Source organism: Nicrophorus vespilloides, unplaced genomic scaffold (assembly GCF_001412225.1).
Source record: "Nicrophorus vespilloides isolate i.1.1-1 unplaced genomic scaffold, Nicve_v1.0, whole genome shotgun sequence".
NCBI classification, from domain to species: Eukaryota; Metazoa; Arthropoda; class Insecta; order Coleoptera; family Silphidae; genus Nicrophorus; species Nicrophorus vespilloides.
In genome coordinates, this window is record NW_017095955.1 from 70,846 (window position 1) to 94,685 (window position 23,840).

The 23,840-nt window shown below is 33.3% G+C and overlaps 3 protein-coding genes across 11 annotated transcripts; all 3 read left to right on the forward strand.

The window, feature by feature from the left end:
* Positions 1–222: 222 nt before the first annotated feature.
* LOC108568992 (kinesin light chain) lies at positions 223–15,042 on the forward strand. Of its 6 annotated transcripts, none has more exons than XM_017930354.1 (11): positions 223–336; positions 919–1,009; positions 6,776–6,992; positions 8,667–8,979; positions 9,044–9,272; positions 9,325–9,583; positions 9,648–9,852; positions 10,715–10,941; positions 11,970–11,981; positions 12,167–12,298; positions 13,004–13,890. In XM_017930354.1, the coding sequence occupies exons 2-11, from the start codon at positions 990–992 to the stop codon at positions 13,106–13,108; spliced, it is 1,719 nt and encodes a 572-aa protein (XP_017785843.1). In that variant the 5' UTR covers positions 223–336; positions 919–989; the 3' UTR covers positions 13,109–13,890. The 6 variants fall into 6 exon arrangements, with proteins under 6 accessions (XP_017785843.1, XP_017785845.1, XP_017785846.1 ...); XM_017930357.1 differs by lacking the exons at positions 223–336; positions 13,004–13,890 and adding exons at positions 1,894–1,931; positions 14,546–15,042 and having other exon boundaries at positions 936–1,009; XM_017930352.1 differs by lacking the exon at positions 223–336 and adding an exon at positions 1,894–1,931 and having other exon boundaries at positions 936–1,009.
* A 752-nt stretch (positions 15,043–15,794) lies between these two features.
* On the forward strand, positions 15,795–19,319 carry LOC108568998. 4 transcript variants are annotated; one of them, XM_017930371.1, is made up of 3 exons: positions 15,800–15,869; positions 15,981–16,260; positions 16,828–19,319. In XM_017930371.1, exons 2-3 carry the CDS (start codon positions 15,986–15,988, stop codon positions 19,286–19,288), a joined length of 2,736 nt encoding a protein of 911 aa, XP_017785860.1. In that variant the 5' UTR covers positions 15,800–15,869; positions 15,981–15,985; the 3' UTR covers positions 19,289–19,319. The 4 variants fall into 4 exon arrangements, with proteins under 4 accessions (XP_017785856.1, XP_017785860.1, XP_017785855.1 ...); XM_017930367.1 differs by having other exon boundaries at positions 15,795–15,910; positions 15,981–19,319; XM_017930366.1 differs by having other exon boundaries at positions 15,981–19,319.
* A 332-nt stretch (positions 19,320–19,651) lies between these two features.
* LOC108568993 lies at positions 19,652–23,537 on the forward strand. Its single transcript, XM_017930358.1, has 2 exons — positions 19,652–19,820; positions 20,140–23,537. Exon 2 carries the CDS (start codon positions 20,145–20,147, stop codon positions 23,478–23,480), a length of 3,336 nt encoding a protein of 1,111 aa, XP_017785847.1. The 5' UTR covers positions 19,652–19,820; positions 20,140–20,144; the 3' UTR covers positions 23,481–23,537.
* Positions 23,538–23,840: the final 303 nt, after the last annotated feature.

The following is a 23,840-nucleotide window of genomic DNA, read 5'->3' on the forward strand; positions in this document are numbered from 1 at the left end:
TTGTATTGATGTATGCAACTGTACTTGCTGAAGTTGTAATCAGAAAATACTTTGCAGGTAAATTGGTTTAATGATTAAATTAATGCACAATCTATAATGAGATATATTCCTTGATTTTGCAGTGATTTCAATGCTAGTGTTAGGAGAAATCGCAAAGAAATAAGTGTTCAATGTGACAACGCGAGATGGAGGCAGTATCGCCGACAATGGTGTCCTACTCCTGACGTTTTGGACCCGTCCGCCATATTGTATATGGAGTGTGCACTTTGCTGTGGCTGTCAAAACACTTGGAGGATTTGTTTTTGAATTTACATGGGATTAATCCGTGCGAAGACCGTAAGTAGCAACAACCATAATCTAAATAAGATTCGACCAAAGAAAGCCTCGCTTCCTGACAGTCTAAAAATAACCCTGTTGCTTTTGTCGTCCGCTCTCACGCACACTCCTCCATGTAGAAGGTTTTATCTCCCATTTTTCCGACTTTGCATTTATCCTCTACACAAATATACCTCAAGGTAAATGCGACAAATGCTTTGTCGGTTTCGTTCCTTCAAGTTCGCGAATCCAATAAGAATCGCGTTTTACATAATAGAACAATGATCATCATCTTCATCACTACAATCCATCCACACTTTCCAATTTGAAGGATTTTACACCTGCCTATGCAAAGCAGCCAACCATGAAAAACTTTTTTTCTTCAACTTGTCTTATTTAAATGCCTAAGTGAATTGCATTAACAACAATGGTGAATCAAGGAAAACAGATTCTTATTTAAGTTTCAGACAAAACAAGTTTTATTACACATAAGCACACACATACATCTCAGATTGAAAGTCGATTGGGCTTGAAATTGAGGTTCTTTTTTCTTCTTCTTGAAAAGATACTAATTGCATTGTTTTCTCTCTGTTATGTTTCAAGTTCTATGTGTGCTAGTAGGTGGTAATTGACTTGCCACCACTTTGTGGGAGAGGATCCTCTGTGTGCGAGTTATGGATGGTAGTGGTTCAAAGTAAGTGTTTCCTGATTTCTAATAGCTATTATCCTGCAACTAGTGATAGGCCTAGCGGAGAAAGTGTCTGTCTGCCACTTCCTCCTCCTCCTTCTTCACTGTAAATGCACTTGGTTGTTGCACACTACTGCCATTTGTAGCAAGTCGCTTGGAAACTTTTAATTAAGCATCCCAAAAATAGTTAATCACCATCCTGCGGCCGGTCTCCAGCGGACGCCCAGGATATTTCTAAATCCTAAATGAAAAAAATGCATTAGAAAACGCGTTGCGGCAACGGCGAATGCGTCAGCTATGTGCTCACTCACTCCTCTGCTAATGTATTTAATAATTCGAACGTGAGTCATTGCTAATTGCGGATCGGACATGTGCAATGTTTTATGTATCGGGCGTAACTAACTGTTCCATTCTTTTTTATTGTTTGTTTATTGTGTGTCTCCGTTAAAATTCGATTCTGATCAATCCTTGAACTATTGACTTCGAGGTGGTGCTGTTGTCGCAGAGGGTGACGTTCGGGTTTTAGGGGTTGCGGGAAAAAAGCCCGCTCGGCGAAGATCGGCTTCTGGGGGGTGTGGGAGGAGCTCATGCTGCATGCTTATTCGTGAGCGCGTGTTCCGAGGGTTAGCAACGCAAGATGTAAGAGGCGATCGATAAAATCGCTCTAACATACACAAAACAGACACACACAAACAAAAAAAATAACACTAATAATCGGCTGTAATTCAATCAAAAAATTAGTATACTATTTATCAATATATACATAAACACATTCTAAGCTTGCTGATATGCTCTCCACGGCAGCAATTTGAACCCCAAAGTGCAAGTGCTTTTACACACTCGAAAGTTAAATGGAATTCGGAGCATTTATTTTGTAAATAATCTTATAGGAAGAAGAGATGTCTAAAACCATAAACGCGTATAGAATGTAAGTTTCCTGTGTGCATATATTTTTGTTTATGTTTTTGTTATATTATTGTTAAATTTACTTATCCGCAAGTTATTCGCACGTACGTTTTAACGCTTACTTCATATGCTGATAACCACTATCTAACATCCACTTTCGAATGTTAATATGCAAAATATAAATATTTACACATCGACGTAAAATTCGCTTCAATCATCTTTTTTTTTCGTATTATTGTTATCTGCATTTTCTTGGATTTCATTACTTCGTATCGATCGGGGGTGGTTGTGGTGGAGGTTGGGTTTGGGTTAGCTTGGTGCAAGTAGAAATGTGCAGCCAATCTGCTGCATCCGATTCCACCCCACCCCTTCGCCACCAACCCTCTAGACGCAGTGTGGACGTGATGAAATTAAGATTGAATGCGTTTCCACTCATATACTCTACTTTTTTTTGTCATTACATAATGGAAGTGGATTGGTAATTTGAAACGAATGTATCCATTGTTTATCTATCAATCAGTTTATTGATTTGTACTATTGATAGAAGTATGCATTTATGTGATAAAAAAAAACTTATGAAATACATCGAATTTAGTACAAAAATATATAGAATGAGTTAAAATAAAATATTATTAGTACTGAATATGCAAATAAACACAGAAATAGTCTTGATTAAATGATTTTTTTTTATATTTAATTGAATTTTTTGATTTTGTCGTTTGATATTTTGTATTTTTGAAAGATCAGATATCTTCAAATGTCAAATTCCAGTAATGACAGTTTCATTAACTTTCCATTAGATTTTTGATATTACCTTAACAAATAATTTAGTTAATAGTAATATTTAAACGAATATATCAAACATATTCAGCAATTTTAGATTTTTGAACAAATAATTACAGAATTAAATAATTCATTGGTTAAATTTATTTAGATTTTGCTGTAATCTTTGATATCTGCACTTTGAAATATAAGATATCTTCAAATGTCAATTTAATGTAAAATTCCAGTAATAAGTTGGAATTTCCCAATTTTTGATAATTTTATTAACTTTCCATTAGATTTTTGTTATTACTTTAAAAAATAATTTAGTTAATAGCAATATATACCCATCATTTCGCTTAAAGAGCAAAATAAGAAATATGACTCGCTTAACGAGCAACGTTTCGCATAACGAGTGACGATGAGAAGAGAAGTCTCGAATTGCGCGTCTGCTATATCATTTTTAAAACATGTGTACACATATGTGTATTTTTGAATGTGTTTCACTATACGAGTAAAAATCCGGAAATTTTGAAACGGATTAAACTCGTTAAGCGAGGTTCCACTGTACATTGATGGAAATAAATTTAGTTCAATATTCGGCAATATCAAAAACATTGGCTTATTTATAATAATTTGTGAACAAATCAAGTTTATTTATGTTGTAACTGTTGTAGTAATACGTTTATTATTGTTGTATATATATATTTTGAAAGTAAATTATGATTATAAAATCCTTTATTAAAAATAATACTATGAATCATGAAATTAAAAAGAGATTTTTTCGATGGAACGAAATGGAAACGCTGTTAATTGTTTATAATGAAAATTATATTCAGTCTTGCTTTCCATTACTTTTTTTTTCTAAGCGATTCCATCCGTGAAATTAAATAATTAGAGAATCCGATAATTAATTAGATATAAAATTCTTTCGAATTAATATTAATTTTCATTTTTAAAATTAATAATAATTTCAATTTGTAATTGTTTGTTTAATTGAGTATTTCATAAACTTCGTTTAATTATTGTGTCAACTGGAATTAATTGAAACGGATTGTAAAATTCGTAATAAAAGTTATAAATTTGAATAATTATATTTTATGAAATGATGATTTTACGCTTTTCTTTTAATCCATTTTTTTGACTATTTTTAATTCCATTCATTGACTAGTGGGGGAATTATCTTTTAATTTGGTTGGTTGACTAAGGATAAATGTTGATAGTGATGATTCAGTTGACATAGTTTAATTAGGAATTTCTGGCCTCTCGTAATGAATAAATAAATAATCTTAATTGAATATGAACGCATTTCTTTTATAATATGTTTATTATAAAAGTTCAAGTGATATTTAATGCTGACTTACACCAATTCTGAAGCAAAATAAATAATTGGCTTATATTCTTCTGATGAAATAAAAAAGAAGGAAAAAATATCTCCAATTGCGATGATCGATTGTATATGTCAGTATATCAATCGAGCTGTACATAATTCATTCAATATCCTCGCCGTGTTCGTTCTGTATTAACTAGGGAGAAAATTTGTTCCAACCCAGACACGACCAATTTCATTAACTTGGGTTCAGTTGCGCTGTTTTTTTTATATTGAACGTAATTGATTGAACTTTGTTATTCAATTTGCACTTTTGTAATTGTATTAAACTAATCAAGCCAAAAAATCCCATGCATTGTTGTTAGTTAATTGAGTTTTTTTTTACAATACATGTTTGATTATTAATATTGTGATGTTATGTTAATTAAAAATATAGTTCACAGTCTAGTCCGTTACACAGATAATAATAATTACAATAGATAATAGTATATAGATCAATAAATGGCCTAATTCTATAGAAAAAACAACAATGCAAAGCATAAGTATTGTGTAGTTTGTTCGGTTTAATCAATGTTCGTTACGTCTGCACTTCGATTTTTATGTTTTCAATTGAAAAATGAAATCTGTTTGTTTAAAGTTATTTAGATTTGCAATTGACACACGAATTTGTATTTCTGTGTCTATTGATAGATTGGATGTTGTCATCCTGTCTAGAGATAAAGCATTGCATCGCTTTATCCAAGCATCAACTAAGTAAAAATAATCGTTGACTTTGACCTTTAAATTATATTTAGTGCACCATATAATTGTTATATAATCAAATTGATAAAAAATAAGAATACATTTACTGTTATCAACTTTCTCAAGATTTCTTTAATTTAATAATAAATATTTTCATTAATAACACTAATTATAAACTATGTTTATATTTTATTAAATGATTCAATGAAATAATCTTGCTTCTGATTTAAAAAAAATTGAATCTTGCAAGGAATCTGATAATTAAATAGAAGTAACACTATCCGAGGGGAACCTTGAAAATTACATAACAATTTTTAAAGCGAAATTGTTGTGAACGTTATTATTTTGTTTTATTTCTAATATTTTTTGTTTTTGCTCTAGACATATTATTAGATAAGGTGTGTTTATATACAGAATCATGCTTGTTTTTGTTATAAACAAGTATTATATGCATTATCTAATAAGTAGACTGAATGATAAAATCCAGATTCATAGTACGTGAAATATATATTAATATGTTTACCTGTTCACTTCCATATTTATAATTGTTGGATAGTAGGCCTTGATTTCGTGTCGTGTACAAAATGAAAATAAAGGACAAAGTAAACATACTTTATAAATTTGTTTATTTGTTGATACAAATGAATGATTTTGTTGAAGGATATGAAATGATATCGAATATCTTGATATTAAAGAGCCAAACATAAATATACACTTTATATTAATTACAGCCAAACAAATAATTCTTATTGAGTCTCTATAAAGTGAAAGCCAATAGAATTTTAACTGAGTATAGAGCGCAATTACATGATTTCTCTAACTCTAATTATTACGGACAAATGCATTATTACAATGGTTTTAAAAAATGTGAATCTCTATTTCCTTATTATTATTATTATACACACGTACACAAACATTTTTCGTTACTTTACACATAGAAATTATCTACGGAATATATTGCTATCTTTGCAATACTTAATATTTATTTTTTAGAAAGCGAATGAGTCATTGAATTTTTTGCATCGTTATGTAAATGGCGTAGACGCAAAACGATCGTCTAGTTTTTTTTTTGTAAACCCTAAATCTAGTTTTGGTCTAGTTTCACACACGGGAATAGCTTATTAGAATATGGCAATTCGTGTTCCGACTGGTATGATGATGGTAATCTCGGAACGCTTCATAAAACAATCAGACTACACGTTTTCAGAGCAATTTAAATATTCTGTGATCCCAAAGCACGCGATGTTTTTTTTTTGTTACTTTGCGTCTTCCATCATTTCGATTGCATAGAATCACCTTGAATTTTTCATGTATAAAAACATAAATTCTCATGCACTGTCGTTGCGTTTAGTTTTACTGCGTTCTCGACAATTTTGTCATATTTCTATATTTTGCATGTGTTTATAAAATAGTTTAATATTGAGAGAATTGTTTCTTTGCATAGTTGCAAGTTATTGTTATGTGCTTGAATAGAAATGTAATAAGACAAGTATCGACTTTTGTATTCGTAATTTATCAAAAAAAAAACTTTTTGTTTACTGATAGTTCTCAATATTTATTTGAAGCAATTGTAAATATTTTTAAAGAAATTTAATAATATTGTAGAATGTTTTCGTTTTTGGAAAATGTTTAATTAATTTACTCGAGAATTTTTTGAACAAGTTTGTATCACAAGTCGATGATTGTTTCTCCTTGGCCTAGTGTTTTCATCTTCGGGTTTCATGTTTACCTCGAAGTTATCATTTTTATGTAAAATTACAGTAATTTTCTTTTGGAGCATAAGACTTTTTAACGTAGAATAATTGACTTATAATTGGGGTGCGTCTTATACGATAATATAATTTGTACTTAAAATTGTATTATACGCTTGTATCTTATTGTAGGGTATAAATCATTGTTGAAATTGTAAACGAGTAGGATGTTTTCCCTATTGTCATGCGTTGTTATTGGAATGTACATTTTCTCTACACTATATCTGCTTCGCTTTAATTGTTCCGATGAATAATACAGATGGATTTCGATGTGTGTTTCAGTAAGAAAATTGAGAGTCTAGGAAAAATGACGGCAATGAGCCAGGAAGAGATCGTTTCCGCAGTCAGAACGGTGGCCCAAGGGCTGGAGGCCCTTCGTTCTGAACATGCCGGTATGCTGCACGGACTCCACGAGGCTCCCGATCCGGTGGCCAACGAAAGGGCCGGTATGGTGCAGCACAGCGCCGAGATGATCGAACTTGGACTTGGCGAAGCACAGGTAAAAACTTGATATATATATATAGAAAAAAAACTTGAACACTTCATTTGATATGAAGCAGTTTGCGTTTGGTGAAAGGTCGGAGCCGGCCTGTCTGGCTGGCATCGATCGCGTTCCACGCTCGTGACGCCAGCCAACGTAGAGCTCTAGTTTTACAAAACTACCGGTTACATTGCTGTGAGTCACGCACGGACGGTTGTTCCATAGCATCGGAATCCTGTTCCTGTTGTAATTCATTCCGTTGTCGGAAGAAAGGGAAGGAAAAAACATGAAGCGAAATTACCAGAAATCGATGCCCTTTGACATTGGAATTTAAATATGTATATATTTGGATATCCTATATCAACGTGGACGTTCAGCTTCGATACTAATTGGATCGAGTATTGTTTTGAATGTCATGGATTAATCATTCTCTTAGACCCATCTCTCGGCCCATTACCTTTCGTATCGTATTCAGTATACAAATTAAGCCATCCATTTGCGTATTCCTTTCCATCTCATATTGATTTGCTATTTATTCCATTAAGCAAACTACTTATATAATGACAATTTATTAGTCGATTCGATTTTTATGTAATTAAGCTACTAATGAAAACAACACGTTTGAATCAGTAATAAAGTTCATACATTTAACACTTTAGTACATTTTCTTTATTAATTTGAATATAGCTGTTTAATTTAAGTAATCCAAGTTTATGAATACATTTATTGATATTGAGTGCATAATCTACTTGGCAAATGCTTTGTAAATTATTTACAAAGTCTTGCGTATTGGAGCAATTGGTTTTATATGTGAAGTAAAAGTTCTTCTTGTTTCCTTCAGGTTTATTTTTTCAATAAAATAAAAACGAAATGAAGGTTTCACCTTGGTGATTATTTGTGCCAAAGACTTATGCTTCATTTAAAGTAGTGGAGTTGATGTAATTACTTTGTAGTTATAAGCACAATCGATAACTAGTTCTTTTGTGATAGTCAATAGCGTTTGAAGCCTACCCAACCGAATGTGGCAACTAATTCTGCAATGAACCACGTAAAACACTCGTGTAATACAGAACATTGGCGGAGGAGCCTGGTATTTTGTGCTAGAAAATCTTTAGTGTACTTTATTTTCTTTTAATATGTTATTATTTCTATTTTCCACGAAAGACAGAATCTAATTTTATTATCGTCTTTGTTAGACACTTATTCAGAGACTATATATAATTGTTTGACCTTTTTTTACAATTCCCATAATATATGTATATCGAGTATCAAATACGGTTTCTTGTAATGTATCTCTTGGGGTTTTTTTTCCTTTCCTTGCGAAAATATCGATTGGTGTCAATGATTAAACTTTGAAGCCCATAAAACTCTCAAGTTCAGCAGACTGAAATAAAAGGCATCCTGATAAATGTCCGGATTTTGATGAATTCCCATTGCAGCTGCGGATTATTTGATATTGTTTTGTTAGCATTCGAATTTCCTGTGTAGATTAATGGCATTTAAAATGAAATAAAACATGTATTTATAGAATAAATCGTTGAATTCCAGAGCAATTACCAAAGATAAATTATAGGCGCATGTTAAGGTCGTTGAGAAGAATTGTATTGGATGAAATCTATAAAATGTTTCCTAGGCTTTTAATGAAATATTAATATTATATGTTATTTAAATGTTAAAATTTTGCGATTTTAGGTCATCATGGCGTTGGCGGCTCACCTTCAGATGGTGGAGGCTGAGAAGCAGAAGCTTCGTACTCAGGTGCGTCGTCTCTGTCAAGAGAACGCCTGGCTTCGAGATGAGTTGGCGTCTACGCAGCAACGTCTTCAAGCCAGTGAGCAAGCTGTGGCTCAGCTGGAGGAAGAGAAGCGCCACATGGACTTTATGGCTTACGTCTCTCGCTACGATCAGGATGTCACCGATGAAAATCAAGGAGATCAGTCGAGATCGGAGAAAACCGATCCGGTCGTCGATCTCTTCCCTGACGACGATAACGAGGATAGGAACAGTACGATTTCCTCATTTTTTAGACACTTTCAATTCTACTATTGATGATTTCCATATGTTTTTAGATATGTCGCCAACACCTCCAAGTCAGTTAGCCCAGCAAGTGAACGCAGGATACGAGATCCCAGCAAGATTACGGACACTACATAATTTGGTCATCCAATACGCTTCCCAGGGCCGCTACGAGGTGGCAGTGCCATTGTGCAAACAGGCTCTCGAGGATTTGGAAAAAACCAGCGGACATGATCATCCCGATGTTGCGACCATGCTTAACATTCTCGCTTTGGTCTATAGGTAAGTGAATCTAATATGATTCATCTCTTTACTAATAAGTGAATGCATTTAGGGATCAAAATAAGTACAAGGAAGCTGCGAATTTGTTGAACGACGCTTTGGCCATCAGGGAGAAGACTTTGGGCGAAAATCACCCGGCGGTTGCTGCGACTCTGAACAATCTGGCTGTCCTCTACGGAAAGCGCGGAAAATACAAGGAGGCCGAGCCGCTGTGTAAGAGGGCGCTGGAAATCCGCGAAAAGGTCCTTGGAAGGGATCATCCGGACGTCGCTAAGCAACTCAATAACTTGGCCCTGCTGTGTCAAAATCAAGTACGTAGATTGAGGAGTATATTGTTTGTGAGTTTTCACTAATTACTAAAACTTATTTCTGAAGGGCAAATACGAGGAGGTCGAGAGGTATTATCAACGCGCGTTGGAGATCTACGAGAAGCGCTTGGGACCGGACGACGCGAACGTTGCCAAGACCAAGAACAACTTAGCTTCCTGTTACTTGAAGCAGAGCAAATACCGCGAGGCGGAGGGTCTCTACAAGCAAATCTTAAATAGAGCCCATGAACGCGAGTTTGGTACCATCAACGGTAAGCCCATTAAACCGATCGAACCCAAAAAATAAGTTCTCGTAGCATCCGTACTTTATCCGACATTAAGGCAACTATAAAATACACAACAATTGTTTGACTAGTAATTTGTCAACTATTTGCACTACATAGTTAAACATTAGTTAAGTAGATACACACGCCAAATGCATGTATTTGACAAGTATATCGTAATCGCTGGGATGCGCATACGAAAGTGTTGCAATATATATACTTGATTCTATATATAATTATAATTAATTAATCTTACAAGTACTTGTCCAAGTTGCCAAATACATGTAATTGACGTGCAGCCTTATTATTTTTTTTGCGTCAACTTTTACTGCACTTTTTTCTGGTGCATATCGACCCTATCACCTAGCTAGATGCACGATCCCGAGGATTTCGACTTGTCGTAACTCGACTTTGTAGGATTATTGTTTATTTTTTTGGATTTGCGGTGAACTTCGCATCGGTTATTTGTGATACAAACGATAAAGCTACGCCGTCTTTATTTTTTTATTTTAATATTACATTCCTTGACTTAATTATTTTATCTTTTTTTGTATTATATTTTAATTATTTTATTTTGTTGTAAGATTCTTTATATAATACATGAAACTAATTGCAAAGTAATTTACGTGACTAGAAATCATGTACATTTTTCTTATTTATCTTTTCTTGCTCGTTGTTGGCTTTTTATTTATTTATTTATTTACTGCTATCAATTTCCCTATCCCTGTGCAATGGCGGTAAAAAAAGTACAAGCATCGCGCGATAGTTTCCGTTCGTCTTTGTAATGTATTTTTGTGTTTTCTCTTTTTGTTTCGGCGCTTGCTCTCGTTGGGACGGACGGTTTTTGCAGGTGATAACAAGCCGATTTGGCAGGTGGCCGAAGAGAGGGAGGAGAACAAGGCGAGGAACAGGGAGAACGCACCGTATGGAGAATACGGGGGATGGCATAAGGCGGCCAAAGTTGATTCGCCGACGGTCACCACCACCCTTAAGAACCTGGGCGCCCTCTACCGGCGACAGGGCAAGTACGAAGCCGCAGAAACTCTCGAGGACTGCGCCCTCAGATCCAGAAAAGAAGTACGTAACAATTACAATTTTAAAAATCTTTATATTCTTCGAGTCGTTCGATTTGTTTGTTTATTCTATTTGCCAATTAACAATATTACTATTATCATCATCAGTCGAAGCTTTGAGTTTGTCGGCGATAAACTTGGAATAATACATTTTGGCTTATTTTTAATTAGGGGGAAATCTATTATATTGGGCGAAAGTTTGCTTACTTGGGGAAATTTGCTTTCAGTTATATATTGATTATTAAAGCTTGAATTGATAACTTTTGAAATTGCTTAACCCAGGTAAATCTATTATAAATATAACGAAGTTATATTTATATTCTACAAGTATTGAGTTATATTTTTTTAATACGCTTTTTTGCTTGAATACGACTATTTCATGTCATCCTATCAACGCCTATTGACATGACAGAAATAATGATTACATAATTATATTCAGTAATTTCGATTTGGCTTCGTTTTCGCTTTAATTTTAATCGCATGAAACATCGAATGGAAATTCATTTAAAAAAAGAATTATTTACAAGGATAATATCTATTTCAATTTTACTAGAAAGTACATAAAGTTTATATATACAATCGATGCGTCTTGTATGGTGGTTAATTATTGAAAATATTATTTTTTATTTATAATGAAAAATGTAAAATATAGAAATTTTAATTTTTTCATAATTTCAATGTTATAAAGTAAATAATATTTTTTTAGGCAAAAAAATAACATTAGATACACATTGGTTAGATTTACAAGATAGTTTAAATTTGATTGAATTTTGAAATTGAAGATGTATATTCTCGCAGAACTGAATTATTATTGAAAATCAGCAGAAATTTTCAATTGAAAAAGTGCAGTAGTTTTTATAAATAACTGTTAAGGTCCAAGTGTTGATAACTTGAAATATTGCAATTATACGCGTCTACGTTTAAAAAGTCGTATTCTTAATATTTTATTTGATTTTTATTTGAATTTTTGTTAATCATTTTCCATTCTTTTTTTCCATTATTAACATTAACGCTAACTCGTGCGCTCTGCAGCATGTGCAACAAGTAAGTTTTCCATTACTTATCTAATTTGCATGCTTTGATTATTTAGTTTTTTTTATCCACTCAGTAGATTTATTTTGACAATTAATTCAGTAAAATTTGCTCTAACGAAAACATTAAATAACAAATAATATTTAAGTAAATTATAGTAAAAAAAAAGATACTGATCTTTAATTTCGTTACGTTAGGCTTTGGATATTGTGAAACAATCTCGAGTCAGCTCGTATCTGGGCTCGTCAAGGAAACCTAGTGCAGGTAAAGAGAGGACTTCTCGCAGGGGATCCAGGGAGTCCTTGGACATGAACTACGAGGGAGACGAGGTACGTAGGAGGAAAAAAAAGTCGGAACGTTGAAGAGTAGTAGGTGATTCCGATGGTTTGCGAACATTTTAATTCGTTTTTTTTTTAAATTTCTGCTTGTAAGATTACACGTTTATCATTGTTTTATTATTATTTTTTATATTATTCTTCATTTCGTCTTCGTGGTCGAAAATATTCGTCGATTCAGTATTATCAGTAAATTTTGCCTGATAGCAAAATAAAATAAAAATATATAGCAAATTCGCAAACTGTCCGATCACGAAGCGTAGAGAGAAAGCATTTATCAACTCTAGTCTTACTATTACAATCATCATTATTATTATATACACGTGTTGTGTAATTTTTCTGTAAAACATTCACGTAATTTTTTTCCCTTTCGTAATTTTGCAATTTTATATTTTGCGTTAATATAACTATTTTTTTTTGTTTTTATTATATATATATCACCATTTGTTCATTACAAATTATGTCGTTTCGTATTTTTTTTTGTAATTTATTTTTTTCTCACGTTGATTGACGGTTTGTCCATTTGTTGATTCTTCGTTTGAACATCTACCATCATCCACCCACCATGTCATGTCGCTTTGTATCTGTGTGTTTGTGTGTGCCTTGAGATGTTTGTATTTTTATTTTTTTTTTGTTGTTGAAATTTATGTTTTTTTTTTCCTTTCTGTTTGGGACGTTTTCTTTTTGTTTTTTCGACAGAACAATACGGCCCGGACACCAGACAACGAAAAGTCCGGCCTTAAAACGAAACTGTTCAATGCCCTTGGGATCCACTCGCCGACACCGAACAAGCCCAGCTCTTAAAAAAAAAGCAAAACAAAAACACGCATTACATATAAAACAAAACACTTATTTATATACACCATATATATATATAATATTTAACCAATTCTGTTTTTTGTTCCTTCAAACTCTCGAATCTTAATTATTATTGTTTTGAAGAAGGAGATAACTAAAGGCTTAAACTACTTCAATTTCTTTCTTATTGTTTTTTTCTATATATAGCAACGCACTTGTGATTTATCGAAATCTAATTTATTATCGATTAGTTATAATTTTATATAGATACATACTATGTATAATTATATATTAAACGAAGCGAGAAACTGGCTCATATTTGCTAGACTATTTTCATATTTCGAGCTACTACAATTTATATACTTACACACAATTCAAACATCGGTTTAGGTAAATCTTCAAATTACGTTGATCGCAATAATTAATCCACATTCCACATTAATCTCACTCTTTATATCTCTATCCATTATCTGTTTGTTCGTTGTTTTTTTTTTTTAATTTTACTATTACATATTAATTAATTATTTTATAAATTTTACCATTTGGTTGTGTATCAGTAATGCCTTTGTCACTTTGAAGTTTGATTTTAAACTGTACAAAAGGCGTGCGCGCCTCCGCTTCGACCCGTTTCCGTTCCATCGGGTCCGAACGTATCGAAACAAAGAACTATTAAAATGGAAACACTTCCGGTCAGAATCTTCCGAGCAAACTTAGTTAGATTTTTGCAGTCGACTTAGGGTTACTTTCGCCTGTGAGCTGAAATTATTTAAAAGAGACAGAGAGAGAGAGAAAAAAATACGCTAAAAATTGGAATTGATGAGACGAAAAGCCACCGTATGATATAATAATGAGGTTTCCTTTTTTTAAGTATTTATTTAGATAGTGTTTAATGAACTAATGAACATCGGTAATACACGAAACATCAGTTTTGTCAAGAATACTTATTATTACTACTATTATTTTTATTATAATGAAATATATATTTAAATAAAAATATGATGAGAATTCTAAAAAAAAGAACTAAAACAACACCCCCTGTGTATATATATATTTCCAATTATCGACGAAAGAACTGAGAGAGAGAGAGAAAAAACAAAAGAAGTGATATGTTACTAGCAGCACTCTTGTTATTTCGTATTTTTTTTGCAAATCCCATGAAAGCAGCATGCAGCACTCTACTATGTTTTTTTTAATACAAGCTATATAATAAAAAAAATTAACCGTCACGAAACACATGCCACCACCACCGCTTTGTGCCTGCCTTTGAGTTATTTTTGCTTAAGCTTAGAGTTGATAAAACGCATTATATGTATATATATATTGTTCTTCGGCACCATTATTTTATTCTTTCGTACTTCTTCTGTTCTATCTTAATTCTGTACTTTTACATCCCTTTGTTTGTTTTTAATTATTTACTTTTCTTTTACTGACGCATCGCTGCAGGAGGGAAGGAAAGGACGAGTTCAGTGAAACCACTACTGCTACTACTACTACCGCTACTACTATTGTTAACTTTCAGACATCATCGTGACTACTAAACAGAAAAGAATGTTGAGAAATCAGTGTACAAAACTAACTATTAACGATTCTATTGATTGATTATTATCGATAAGAATGGGGATGGGTGTATTTGTCGAGGCTTGCACAAAGTGCCGCTTTTTTTACATTTGTAAATGCGCCACATAGAGATGAATGTTGGAATCAGTTAGTTGGCTAAATTCAGTTTTCTTTGAGGAAAAAAAAAACAACTAATAATCTAAAATGTTAACACTTAAATACTGTTTCATTACTGGGCTGCTGTGCACTAACCAACGTTGTGTAGTATTTGCGGGGAGGAGGTATTCATGATGTGTGCGTTCTCTTTGTTTTCTTTTGTCTCGTCTGTGAATTTGTGTGATTTCCGTTTCCTATCGAAGTTCAATTACATTAGCTACAAACTATAACGAACAACTAATCATTACTAATTATGAACGATGTACGCTTTCTTTGCAAACAACAACAAAAAGATAATAGTAAATTCCATTAATTAATTAAATTTAATTCGATTTTTTCCAATTTTGTGCTGATGTTTACTAACTAACCGAGATTACAAAATGTAAGGTAAGTACACGTTTTTATTAATTAAATACTTAAGATTTAAATCAACTTTCGTGTTAATCAACAGATTCATGTATAAAAAGAATTCTAGAATATTAATATTTGACTATTAAAATTGATATTATTTTGTATCCTAGGGAAAATAAGATGCATCTAAACCAGAGTTCTTCATTACGAATAGAGATTGTCAAGTATATAAATTGTACTTGTATTAATAAAAGTTATTTACCTGAGTTACCAAAATAGATAAGAGCTTTTACAAATATTTGTTTTAATGCACCAAATATTGTTAATTGATCATTTCTACTAAATAATTAAATGTATTGTGTAATAGTTGTTTAAGAATTCATTTAGTTATTTCAAGTTTTGCATATAACTGAAATACATTTTACTGTTGATGCATAATATCAAATACATAAAGTACAGTTTTAGTATTTAAGAACAATTTTTCATTAGTGAAAACTGAATTTTATAAAGTCTTAGTTTTAAATAAAAGAAATGTTGGAAAATTATCAGCAAGAGATGACATAATTGCTCTAAATTTAACACAATGCGTTGTTGGTTGCATCATTTTGTTATTCCTGCTACTGTCAGTCATCTGTCAAACATAGTCTGACTTAATAGAATGGAAATAAATGGAACCTGTTGTCTTGGAAATTTCGTTTATTAGGTGTGTATTGAATAGCAATTGCACTAAATAACATATCATAGGTATACATAATTAACATTTTTTTTTATTAAGTATGCAATTAATTAATAGATCATGTATTTTATATTATAGTCAAAATGGGAACTTACTTAAATCAATTCTATAATTTGGGGGGAACGACGATTGGAGAGCATCAGCGCAATTTTCGCGGCTACAAAACTGTTCTTAACGGTTTACAGAAAGCAGAAGTTTCTGTTTTATTAAATGCCATTAATCCGAGAAATCACCAAGAGGAAATATTCCATACGAAACTGTTACTTTTCTTCGATCAGCACGAGAAATTGCTGCAGATTTTCATGTGTTGCAACAAAGTATTGAATCGGATCATCGTCAAGGATAGGAAATTTATAGGGTTTGTGGTTTCTAGTTTTGATGCGTCTGGTTTCGTGGAAGAACTGTGTCCGAAACTCTCTTACGTGGTCAGATGTGTGCTCGTTAATAAGTTGGGTCTGTTTTTGGAGCGTGGCGATGATTTCTTTAAAGCAGTTGAAGAAAAGTACGGTTTGGGAGCTGCGGTGAGGCTCCTTCCGTCCTGCAGCGAAACGCTTATTAAAAAGATGATATCGTTTTATCATGTTGATTTTAACGATCGTGAGTTGATTAGAATTTACAAGAAGTATCCGAGCTTGGTGAAATTTTACTTTGAGAGTACAAAAAATAGATACGAGTCCAAGTTAATGCTTCAGAGGTATTTGATAAAGAACGACATGCCGGGTTTCATCACACTTTGCACGAAATATTTGCAGTGCAAGTTCGGCAGGAAGGGATTCCTCAAGTTCCTACGAATCAACAAGGAATATATCATCGAAAATCCTACCGACTTTAAAAAATACGTCAAAAGCATTTATCGGCATTTAACTGACGCCGAGTTTAAGAGATACTTTACAAATATGTTTCCTAAGAACTATGAGCTTTTCAGGATGGAAACGATTCTTGACAATTTGAAGCTGTTGCATATTGACCAATGGAGCTCATTATTTTGCGAAATTTACAAGAGTTTGTACAGCATCGAATACGTAGATGAAAAGTGTTTGGCAATGATGTCTGCAGAGGCTCCACTGAGATTCAATATGAATTCTTTTTGGCACTTTTATCATTTGGAAGAATTCAGGAAGATGAGAATCCAAATTAGTTTGGCAAAAGAAGCTAACTCCAGGGTAAAAATGCTAAATAAGTGTATAGAAACGTGTAAAAATGATAATAATACGACCGCACTTCTAGGATTGCTGCAATTCTTTTGGTCAAGACACAAGAATGATACGTTCAGTGTTAGGGCACAATTTTTGTTCTGTTTAATCAACAACTTCGATTTGATAGAATTGAGTGATGAACATTGGAAGTATATTAATAATATAGTGTTCGAAGTGAATGGAGATCCGTTTTACTATAAATCGGACATATTGAAGAGGATCATTTACAAGAAGATGAAAAATGGAGAAAACTGCGACGAGGAATTGGTTACACTTCTAGATGAGCTCGGTGTGTTCGGCAGCTGGAGGTTACCGACGAACCATCCGGTGCAAGAACGCGAATGTCTTTTAAAAATTCCTCATCTGTGGCGCAGAACCAAACACCTCAATGAGTTTGTAGCAGAACCTTGTTTCAAGTTTTTGAAGACAATCTGCGAATTCAATAAAAACCATCCAAATTATCGCATCTCCTACTACAAATTCCCAGAAATGCTTAAATGCTTAGTGGATAAATTTGCGGAATCCGAAAAAACTTCTAAAATTTACACCGATTTGATGAATAACATTTTGCGTTTTATTCCCGACGAAGAAGAAGAGAAAGAATTGCGTTTACAAATTTTGGAAGTAATCTTCCGTGATGATAGGTATTATTTTCCGGAAGTGTTATACCTGTGGATACTGAAATACCATCCGGATAAGATGTTAGATAAAGTCGAGCGCGTTTTAATTAGATTATGGAAATTTCGCATATTGAATTATGAAATTTCCAAAATGCATTACAACGGAATTTCCGATGCTTTCAACGGTGTCGCTACTGAAATTCTCGACGATAACAAAAAGATTGATTTATTTCCAAAAATTCTTTGGTGTCTTTCTTACAATACCAAATACTTGCATATGATTGAACCTTTCATCCCATCCGCAGCAAGCGAGATTGATTTATGTTTTGAAAAGAGCGGCGTACAAAGAATCATATTAAAAACTCTGAGAAACACGTTCAAACAATCTGATAACATTTCAATCATATTGCATTACTCAAACGAAGATAACGTGCAGTACTGTTTAGAACCGATGTACAGAACTTTTTATCACACGCCGCAGAATCTTATAGAAGCACCTTTGACTGTATTAGCATCCCGGTCGTTTTCAGTAAGGAAACATTCAATTTTCTTAAGCACAGCTCTTCTTCCAATTAAGAGAATAGTTGAGATCCTGCAGGGACTCCAGGAAAATGACGCTTCAGCTAGAAAAAGGATTTTCAAATGTAACTATTCCTGTTTGATTAGAAATCCCACATTGGAGATATTACAATTGTTCATCAATAATTTACAGTTGCTCCATGGAAAAGATATTGATAATCTGGACATGATTTTGCGAATCGATAAAATTCCTAAGAAAATTTTCGTGGCTTACTTTTCGGTGATATGCAACTTTGGAGATAGCATTATGGAATATAAGAAGTACAAGATTATTGGTTACCTGGATAAGTATATTAACAAAGTTCCGGATATAGTTTGCTACAAAATCATCAAGGACTATTTATTCAACCCTGATAACATATACATCTCAGACACAAACAGATTCGTTTACAATTACATCACTTCATCTAAATCTACTGCGGTGACATTTTTCATTGACAAAATCGTAAACACGCATTCTAAGTCGTTAAAATTCGGGAGAGTTATTTTCACCTGTTTCAAGGAAATTTGCAACATGTTACTGAAGGACAATGATAAACCAAAAGCGTTAGACGTATCGCAGCAACTTTTAAATACAATTGAAGCGTTTGCTTTTGATAACTTCAAGATTAAAGTTTTACTTAAATTTGTTATTGAATATCTCGGAAAGGGGTACAATTCGCTGCCAGTCTTTATCGTGGAGCAACAGAATGCACTAATCGAAGCTTATGGAGTGGAAATATTCGTTCCATATTCGAAAATCGTCGGCATATCTCTGAACATCATTTTAACATCGATAGACCTTAATTTTAATGATATGACTTACTTACTTATATTTCGTTTACTGAAACTTTCATCATCGATACACAACAAGCTGTTGGCTGTTCAACTTTTACCTTCGGTCGGGTCGAGGAATGCGAATCACGAGGAATACCATGCAACTATTAGAGAGGAATTGAAGAAAGATCCTAATCCTCTCATCGATACGTTCCTCGACATCGATTCTGAATAATCAACGTTTAAAAAAAAAAGTTAATTTAAAATGTAAGCGTTTGTCAACTAATTTTATATTGTAAACATTTAAAGATACATTTATATAAATAATAACAATATTTAATGCATAATTACATAATTTAATCTCCTTACCAAATGGTCGGCGTCTCTTCGCACCATTTTTTGCCATCGTACTAAATTTTACAATGTTTTAGTTATTTGATGCAGATTTGTCGTTTATTCGTTGTTTTTCTACTTTTGACATAAGTAAGTAATGTTTCAACTTATTATTATTATAATTAAAAATAATTCACTCAATATTTTTGCATTTATTCAGTTTGTGTCCAGTTTTAAAATAAAACAAGTTATACCTAGATGGCGGTCTGTTCTATTTTCAGGTATTTGCATCTTGGGTTGCGTTAAACTAGAATGTATAGTAATTCCTGCTGAACTCGGCGACAGATGTTTCTCCTGCAGTGTATATAAATTAGTGTTTATAGTGTACCAATACTCGCAACAATTGCTTATATACAGTGAAATACCTTCAATCGGTCAGTATTCCGATTATCTAATTTCATATTCTTTATAATATTCTAAAAATATTAAATCACATACTAATATCGATTTTGCGTGTTTTTATTTAATATGATTGGATGACTCATGGAAGAATATAAATAAAAAAATACATACAATACATTGCAAATGGTCATTTTCAATTAACGAAGAGTGTTTTATGCCTGTAATCAATAGTTTATAATATTATTTATTTATTTAACATTATTTTTTTTGGTTTTTGGTCCAAACGTAGTCTTTTCGCACTAGTATAATATATAATAAATTATCGATAATATTCATTTCTTTTTGTTGTAGGCGAAATGCACAATAATTATATGGAACAGTTCCATAATTTGGGCGGAAAAACGTTGGGAGAGCATCAGCGTAATTTACGTAAATATTGTGTAAACGTTTCCGGTTTACCGAAAGCTGAGATTGACGCTTTGCTAGAGGCTATTAATCCGAAGAATCACCAGGAAGATATATTCTACACGAAGCTATTGCTTCAGTTTCATAAGAACGAGAAAATTCTGCATGTTTTTACGAATTGCAACAAGGTTTTGAATCGGATCATCGTGAAGGATAAAAAGTTTATTGGATTTATTGCTTCGATTGGGGCGACTGCATTTGTGGATGAACTTTGTCCGAAGATATCGTACGTTGATAGAAGTATAGTCATTAATAAGTTGGGTTTGTTTTTGGAGAACGGCGATGATTTCTTTGAGGCGGTTAAAGAGAAGTATGGATTGGCCGCTGCAATCAGATTGCTTCCGACGTGCAAAGAAGAACTTATCAAGCAGCATATTGCCGATTATAACATTGATTTCAGCGACCGCGAGCTGATCAGGTTGCATAAGAAGTATCCGAACTTTTTGAAGTATTATTTCGAAGTAGATGAATACAAGCAACTAAACTCTAAAGTTATGCTTGTGAAGTATTTAGTTAATAACAATATGGATACGTTCATGACTCTTACTTCAGATTTTTCATATCATAGTTTAGGTAGAAAGGGATTCCTCAAGCTTTTGCGACACGACAAGAAGTTTGTTATTGAACATCCCAGCAATTTTAACAAATACATAAGTTGCATTTACCGACATTTGGATGAAACTGATTATCGGCAATTTATGAAGAATTTGTTTCCAAAAAATATAGAAGAGCTGTATTGGATGGACGGAATTTTTAGATGCTTCAAATTATTACCAATCGATAAACGATGTCGGCAATTCTGCGATATTTACAAGGAGATTTACAGCGTCGAATACACAACGTTCGATTCCAATTTGATGGAGATGATCAGCACCGAGGACCGCCTTAAGTTCGATTTAGAAGAAAATTGGGAGTTTTACCCTTTGAAGGAAGCTTTTGAACAAATTAAATATAGAATCGATTTAGCGCACGAAATTAATGCGAGAAGTACGTTGTTGTACACGTTAGTTCGAGCGTGTAAAATTAATAAAGATGACGATGCTCTGCTGGAAGTCTTGAAATACTTCTGCTCCAAGCACAAGAACGACACGATCGACGTTAGGAAAAACTTTTTAAGAAGTTTGACCAGCAACATCAATTTGCTTAAACTGAGCGATGAGCATTGGAAGTATATAAACGAGATTTTATTGATTTTTGAAGTAAACGGAGACTCGTATTTCGATAATGCGACATTTTTAAAGTCTCAGATACTTATCAAGGCGAACAAGGGTGAGAATTGCGACAAGGAATTGGTGAAGTTATTGAAGGAGATTGGAGTGAACGGGGATTGGAGATTGTTGAGAAACTATCCAGCCGAAGAGCGTAAATGTTTATTGAGATATCCTAGCCTTTGGCACAAAACTAACTTTATGCAGGAGGGTTCAGCTTCCATAAAGTTCTTGGAAACGATAAGTGATTTTAACAAAAATTATCCCAATCACGAAATTTCCTATTACGCCTATCCAAGAATACTCGACTCTTTCTTTGATAAAGTTGAGAAATCTGATGACCAAAAGAAACATGCGCACCTAATAAATATCATTTTATGCTACATTTCAAAAGAACGGGAAGAAGTAGCGTTGCGTGAAAGATTGCTGAAGGATTTCATTAATAACAGTAAAAATTTCGTCACTGAAACTCTGTACGTGTGGGTATTGAAATATCGTCCTGAATGGATATGTGTGGAAGCCAGTAACATATTGTTGAAAACAAAGAAGTTACCGAAATTCTATTACGAGATTTCCAAGATGCACTATAACGGAGTATCTGATGTGTTCAAGGATGCTGCCATGAAGATTATAGACGATCCAAATAAAATTGAAATGGTTCCGAAATTGATATTGAGTTTATCATATTACCCAAATTACTTGGATTTGATTCAAAAGTACGCACCTGATTCAGATTGCAAAATTGATTTATATTCTTCCGGTATCAAAATCGTGCTGAGCATACAGAAAACTATATTGAAGTCGCTTAAAAATACGTTCAAACAATCCGAAAATATTCCAACAATCTTGCATTACTCGAACGGAGATTACTTGCAGTACACTTTGGAACCGATGTATAGAACACTTTATCATTCACCTCAGAATCTTTTGGAAGAAACGTTGAAAATGATTTCAGCTAGATCGGTTTCCGTTAGAAAACATTACATTTACTTAAGCACCGTTTTGCTTCCAATGTGCAAGATCGAGGAGTGCCTGAAAGAATGCGGTTCAAAGGAAAAGAACACTTCTGTAAAGAAATTCTTGTTCAAGTGTAATTATTCGTGTTTCGTCAATAATCCCACGTTGGAACTGTTCGAGTTATTCAAGACACATTTAGCACTAGTTGATAAAAAGGATACGGAGAGCACGGAAATGATTTTCCAAATAAATGGTATTGCGAAGAAGTACTTTGTTGAGTACGTTTTGCTGTTGTGGAACTACTCGAAATCATCGATGGAAAATGAAAAATTTAGAATTCCCAGTTATTTTACTAAAAATAATATCGTCTCATTTCCGGATGATTTCTTCTGCGAGATTATCGAAGAGTGTCTCTTTCATCCCAAAAATAATTGTTCTTATACAATACCCTCGTTCGTTTACAATTACATCACATGTAAACCGAATGCTGCGCAGATCGTAATCGAAAAGATAGGCAAGAGCATGGAAAATGTCGAAAAACATGTGAGTTTATCTCTATTTCAGGAAATTTGCGAGAAGTTACTGCAAGAGAAAGACAAAGAAAAAGCTGCTGTCTCTTCGAAAAAGGTTCTGGATGCGCTTATCAGTAGTTCATTCAGCAACTTCGAATTCGAAGTTTTATTAAAATTCACGAATCATTTGCTCCATAACGACTACAAAACGCTTCCTCTCTTCATCATTGAGCAACAGAAGAAGTACATGGATACATACGGTCCGGAGATTTGCGTGCATTACTCAAAAATCACGTTCAACGCTTTGCAGTTAATCCACAACTCGATGGAGGCAAACACAAACGATTTAAATTATGAGCTTATTAACCGTTTGCTGGAAGAATCGTCTTCAACGCACGTGAAGTTGTTGGTTGCTTTTATTTTACCGCCACCGCCGAAGAAAAACGTGTTGCACGCGAAACACCACGAGGCTATTAAAAAGCACTTGCTGAAAGATTCAAATCCGCTTTTAAAAATTTTCTTGGACTGTAACACATCGATGTTCTGTTAATTAATTTGTTATTATTTAGTATATATTTTTATAAATAGTTTATAAATAAAATATTTGGCACAAAAAGTACAGCTCTCCATTTTTTCTCACCTTACTAATATATCCAATATCTTTACAAATTGAAGTTTAGCAGCAATTCCAAACTGAATAATTCAACTTGAATGAACAATTCAACTTGCAACAGTTACATTCAGTAATTAATGAGAAATTAACACTAGATTTTTGCATTTATCAAGTATATGTTTTTTTTGGTGAGATTCGAACCCGTCACCTTCGTATAGGATGACTATTTTCATTGCGTTAGCTATCGTCCCAACCATAATTATGTAATGAATATATATTCCTAGATGGCGGTTTGTC

Coding starts and splice junctions, on each gene's coding strand:
- LOC108568992 (XM_017930352.1), top strand. CDS start 1,903: ATGTCTAAAACCATAAACGCGTATAGAAT. Junction 1,932..6,775: donor ACCATAAACGCGTATAGAAT/GTAAGTTTCCTG, acceptor TGTGTGTTTCAG/TAAGAAAATTGAGAGTCTAG. Junction 9,853..10,714: donor CGAGTTTGGTACCATCAACG/GTAAGCCCATTA, acceptor CGGTTTTTGCAG/GTGATAACAAGCCGATTTGG.
- LOC108568993 (XM_017930358.1), top strand. CDS start 20,145: ATGCACAATAATTATATGGAACAGTTCCATAATTTGGGCGGAAAAACG.
- LOC108568998 (XM_017930367.1), top strand. CDS start 15,986: ATGGGAACTTACTTAAATCAATTCTATAATTTGGGGGGAACGACGATT.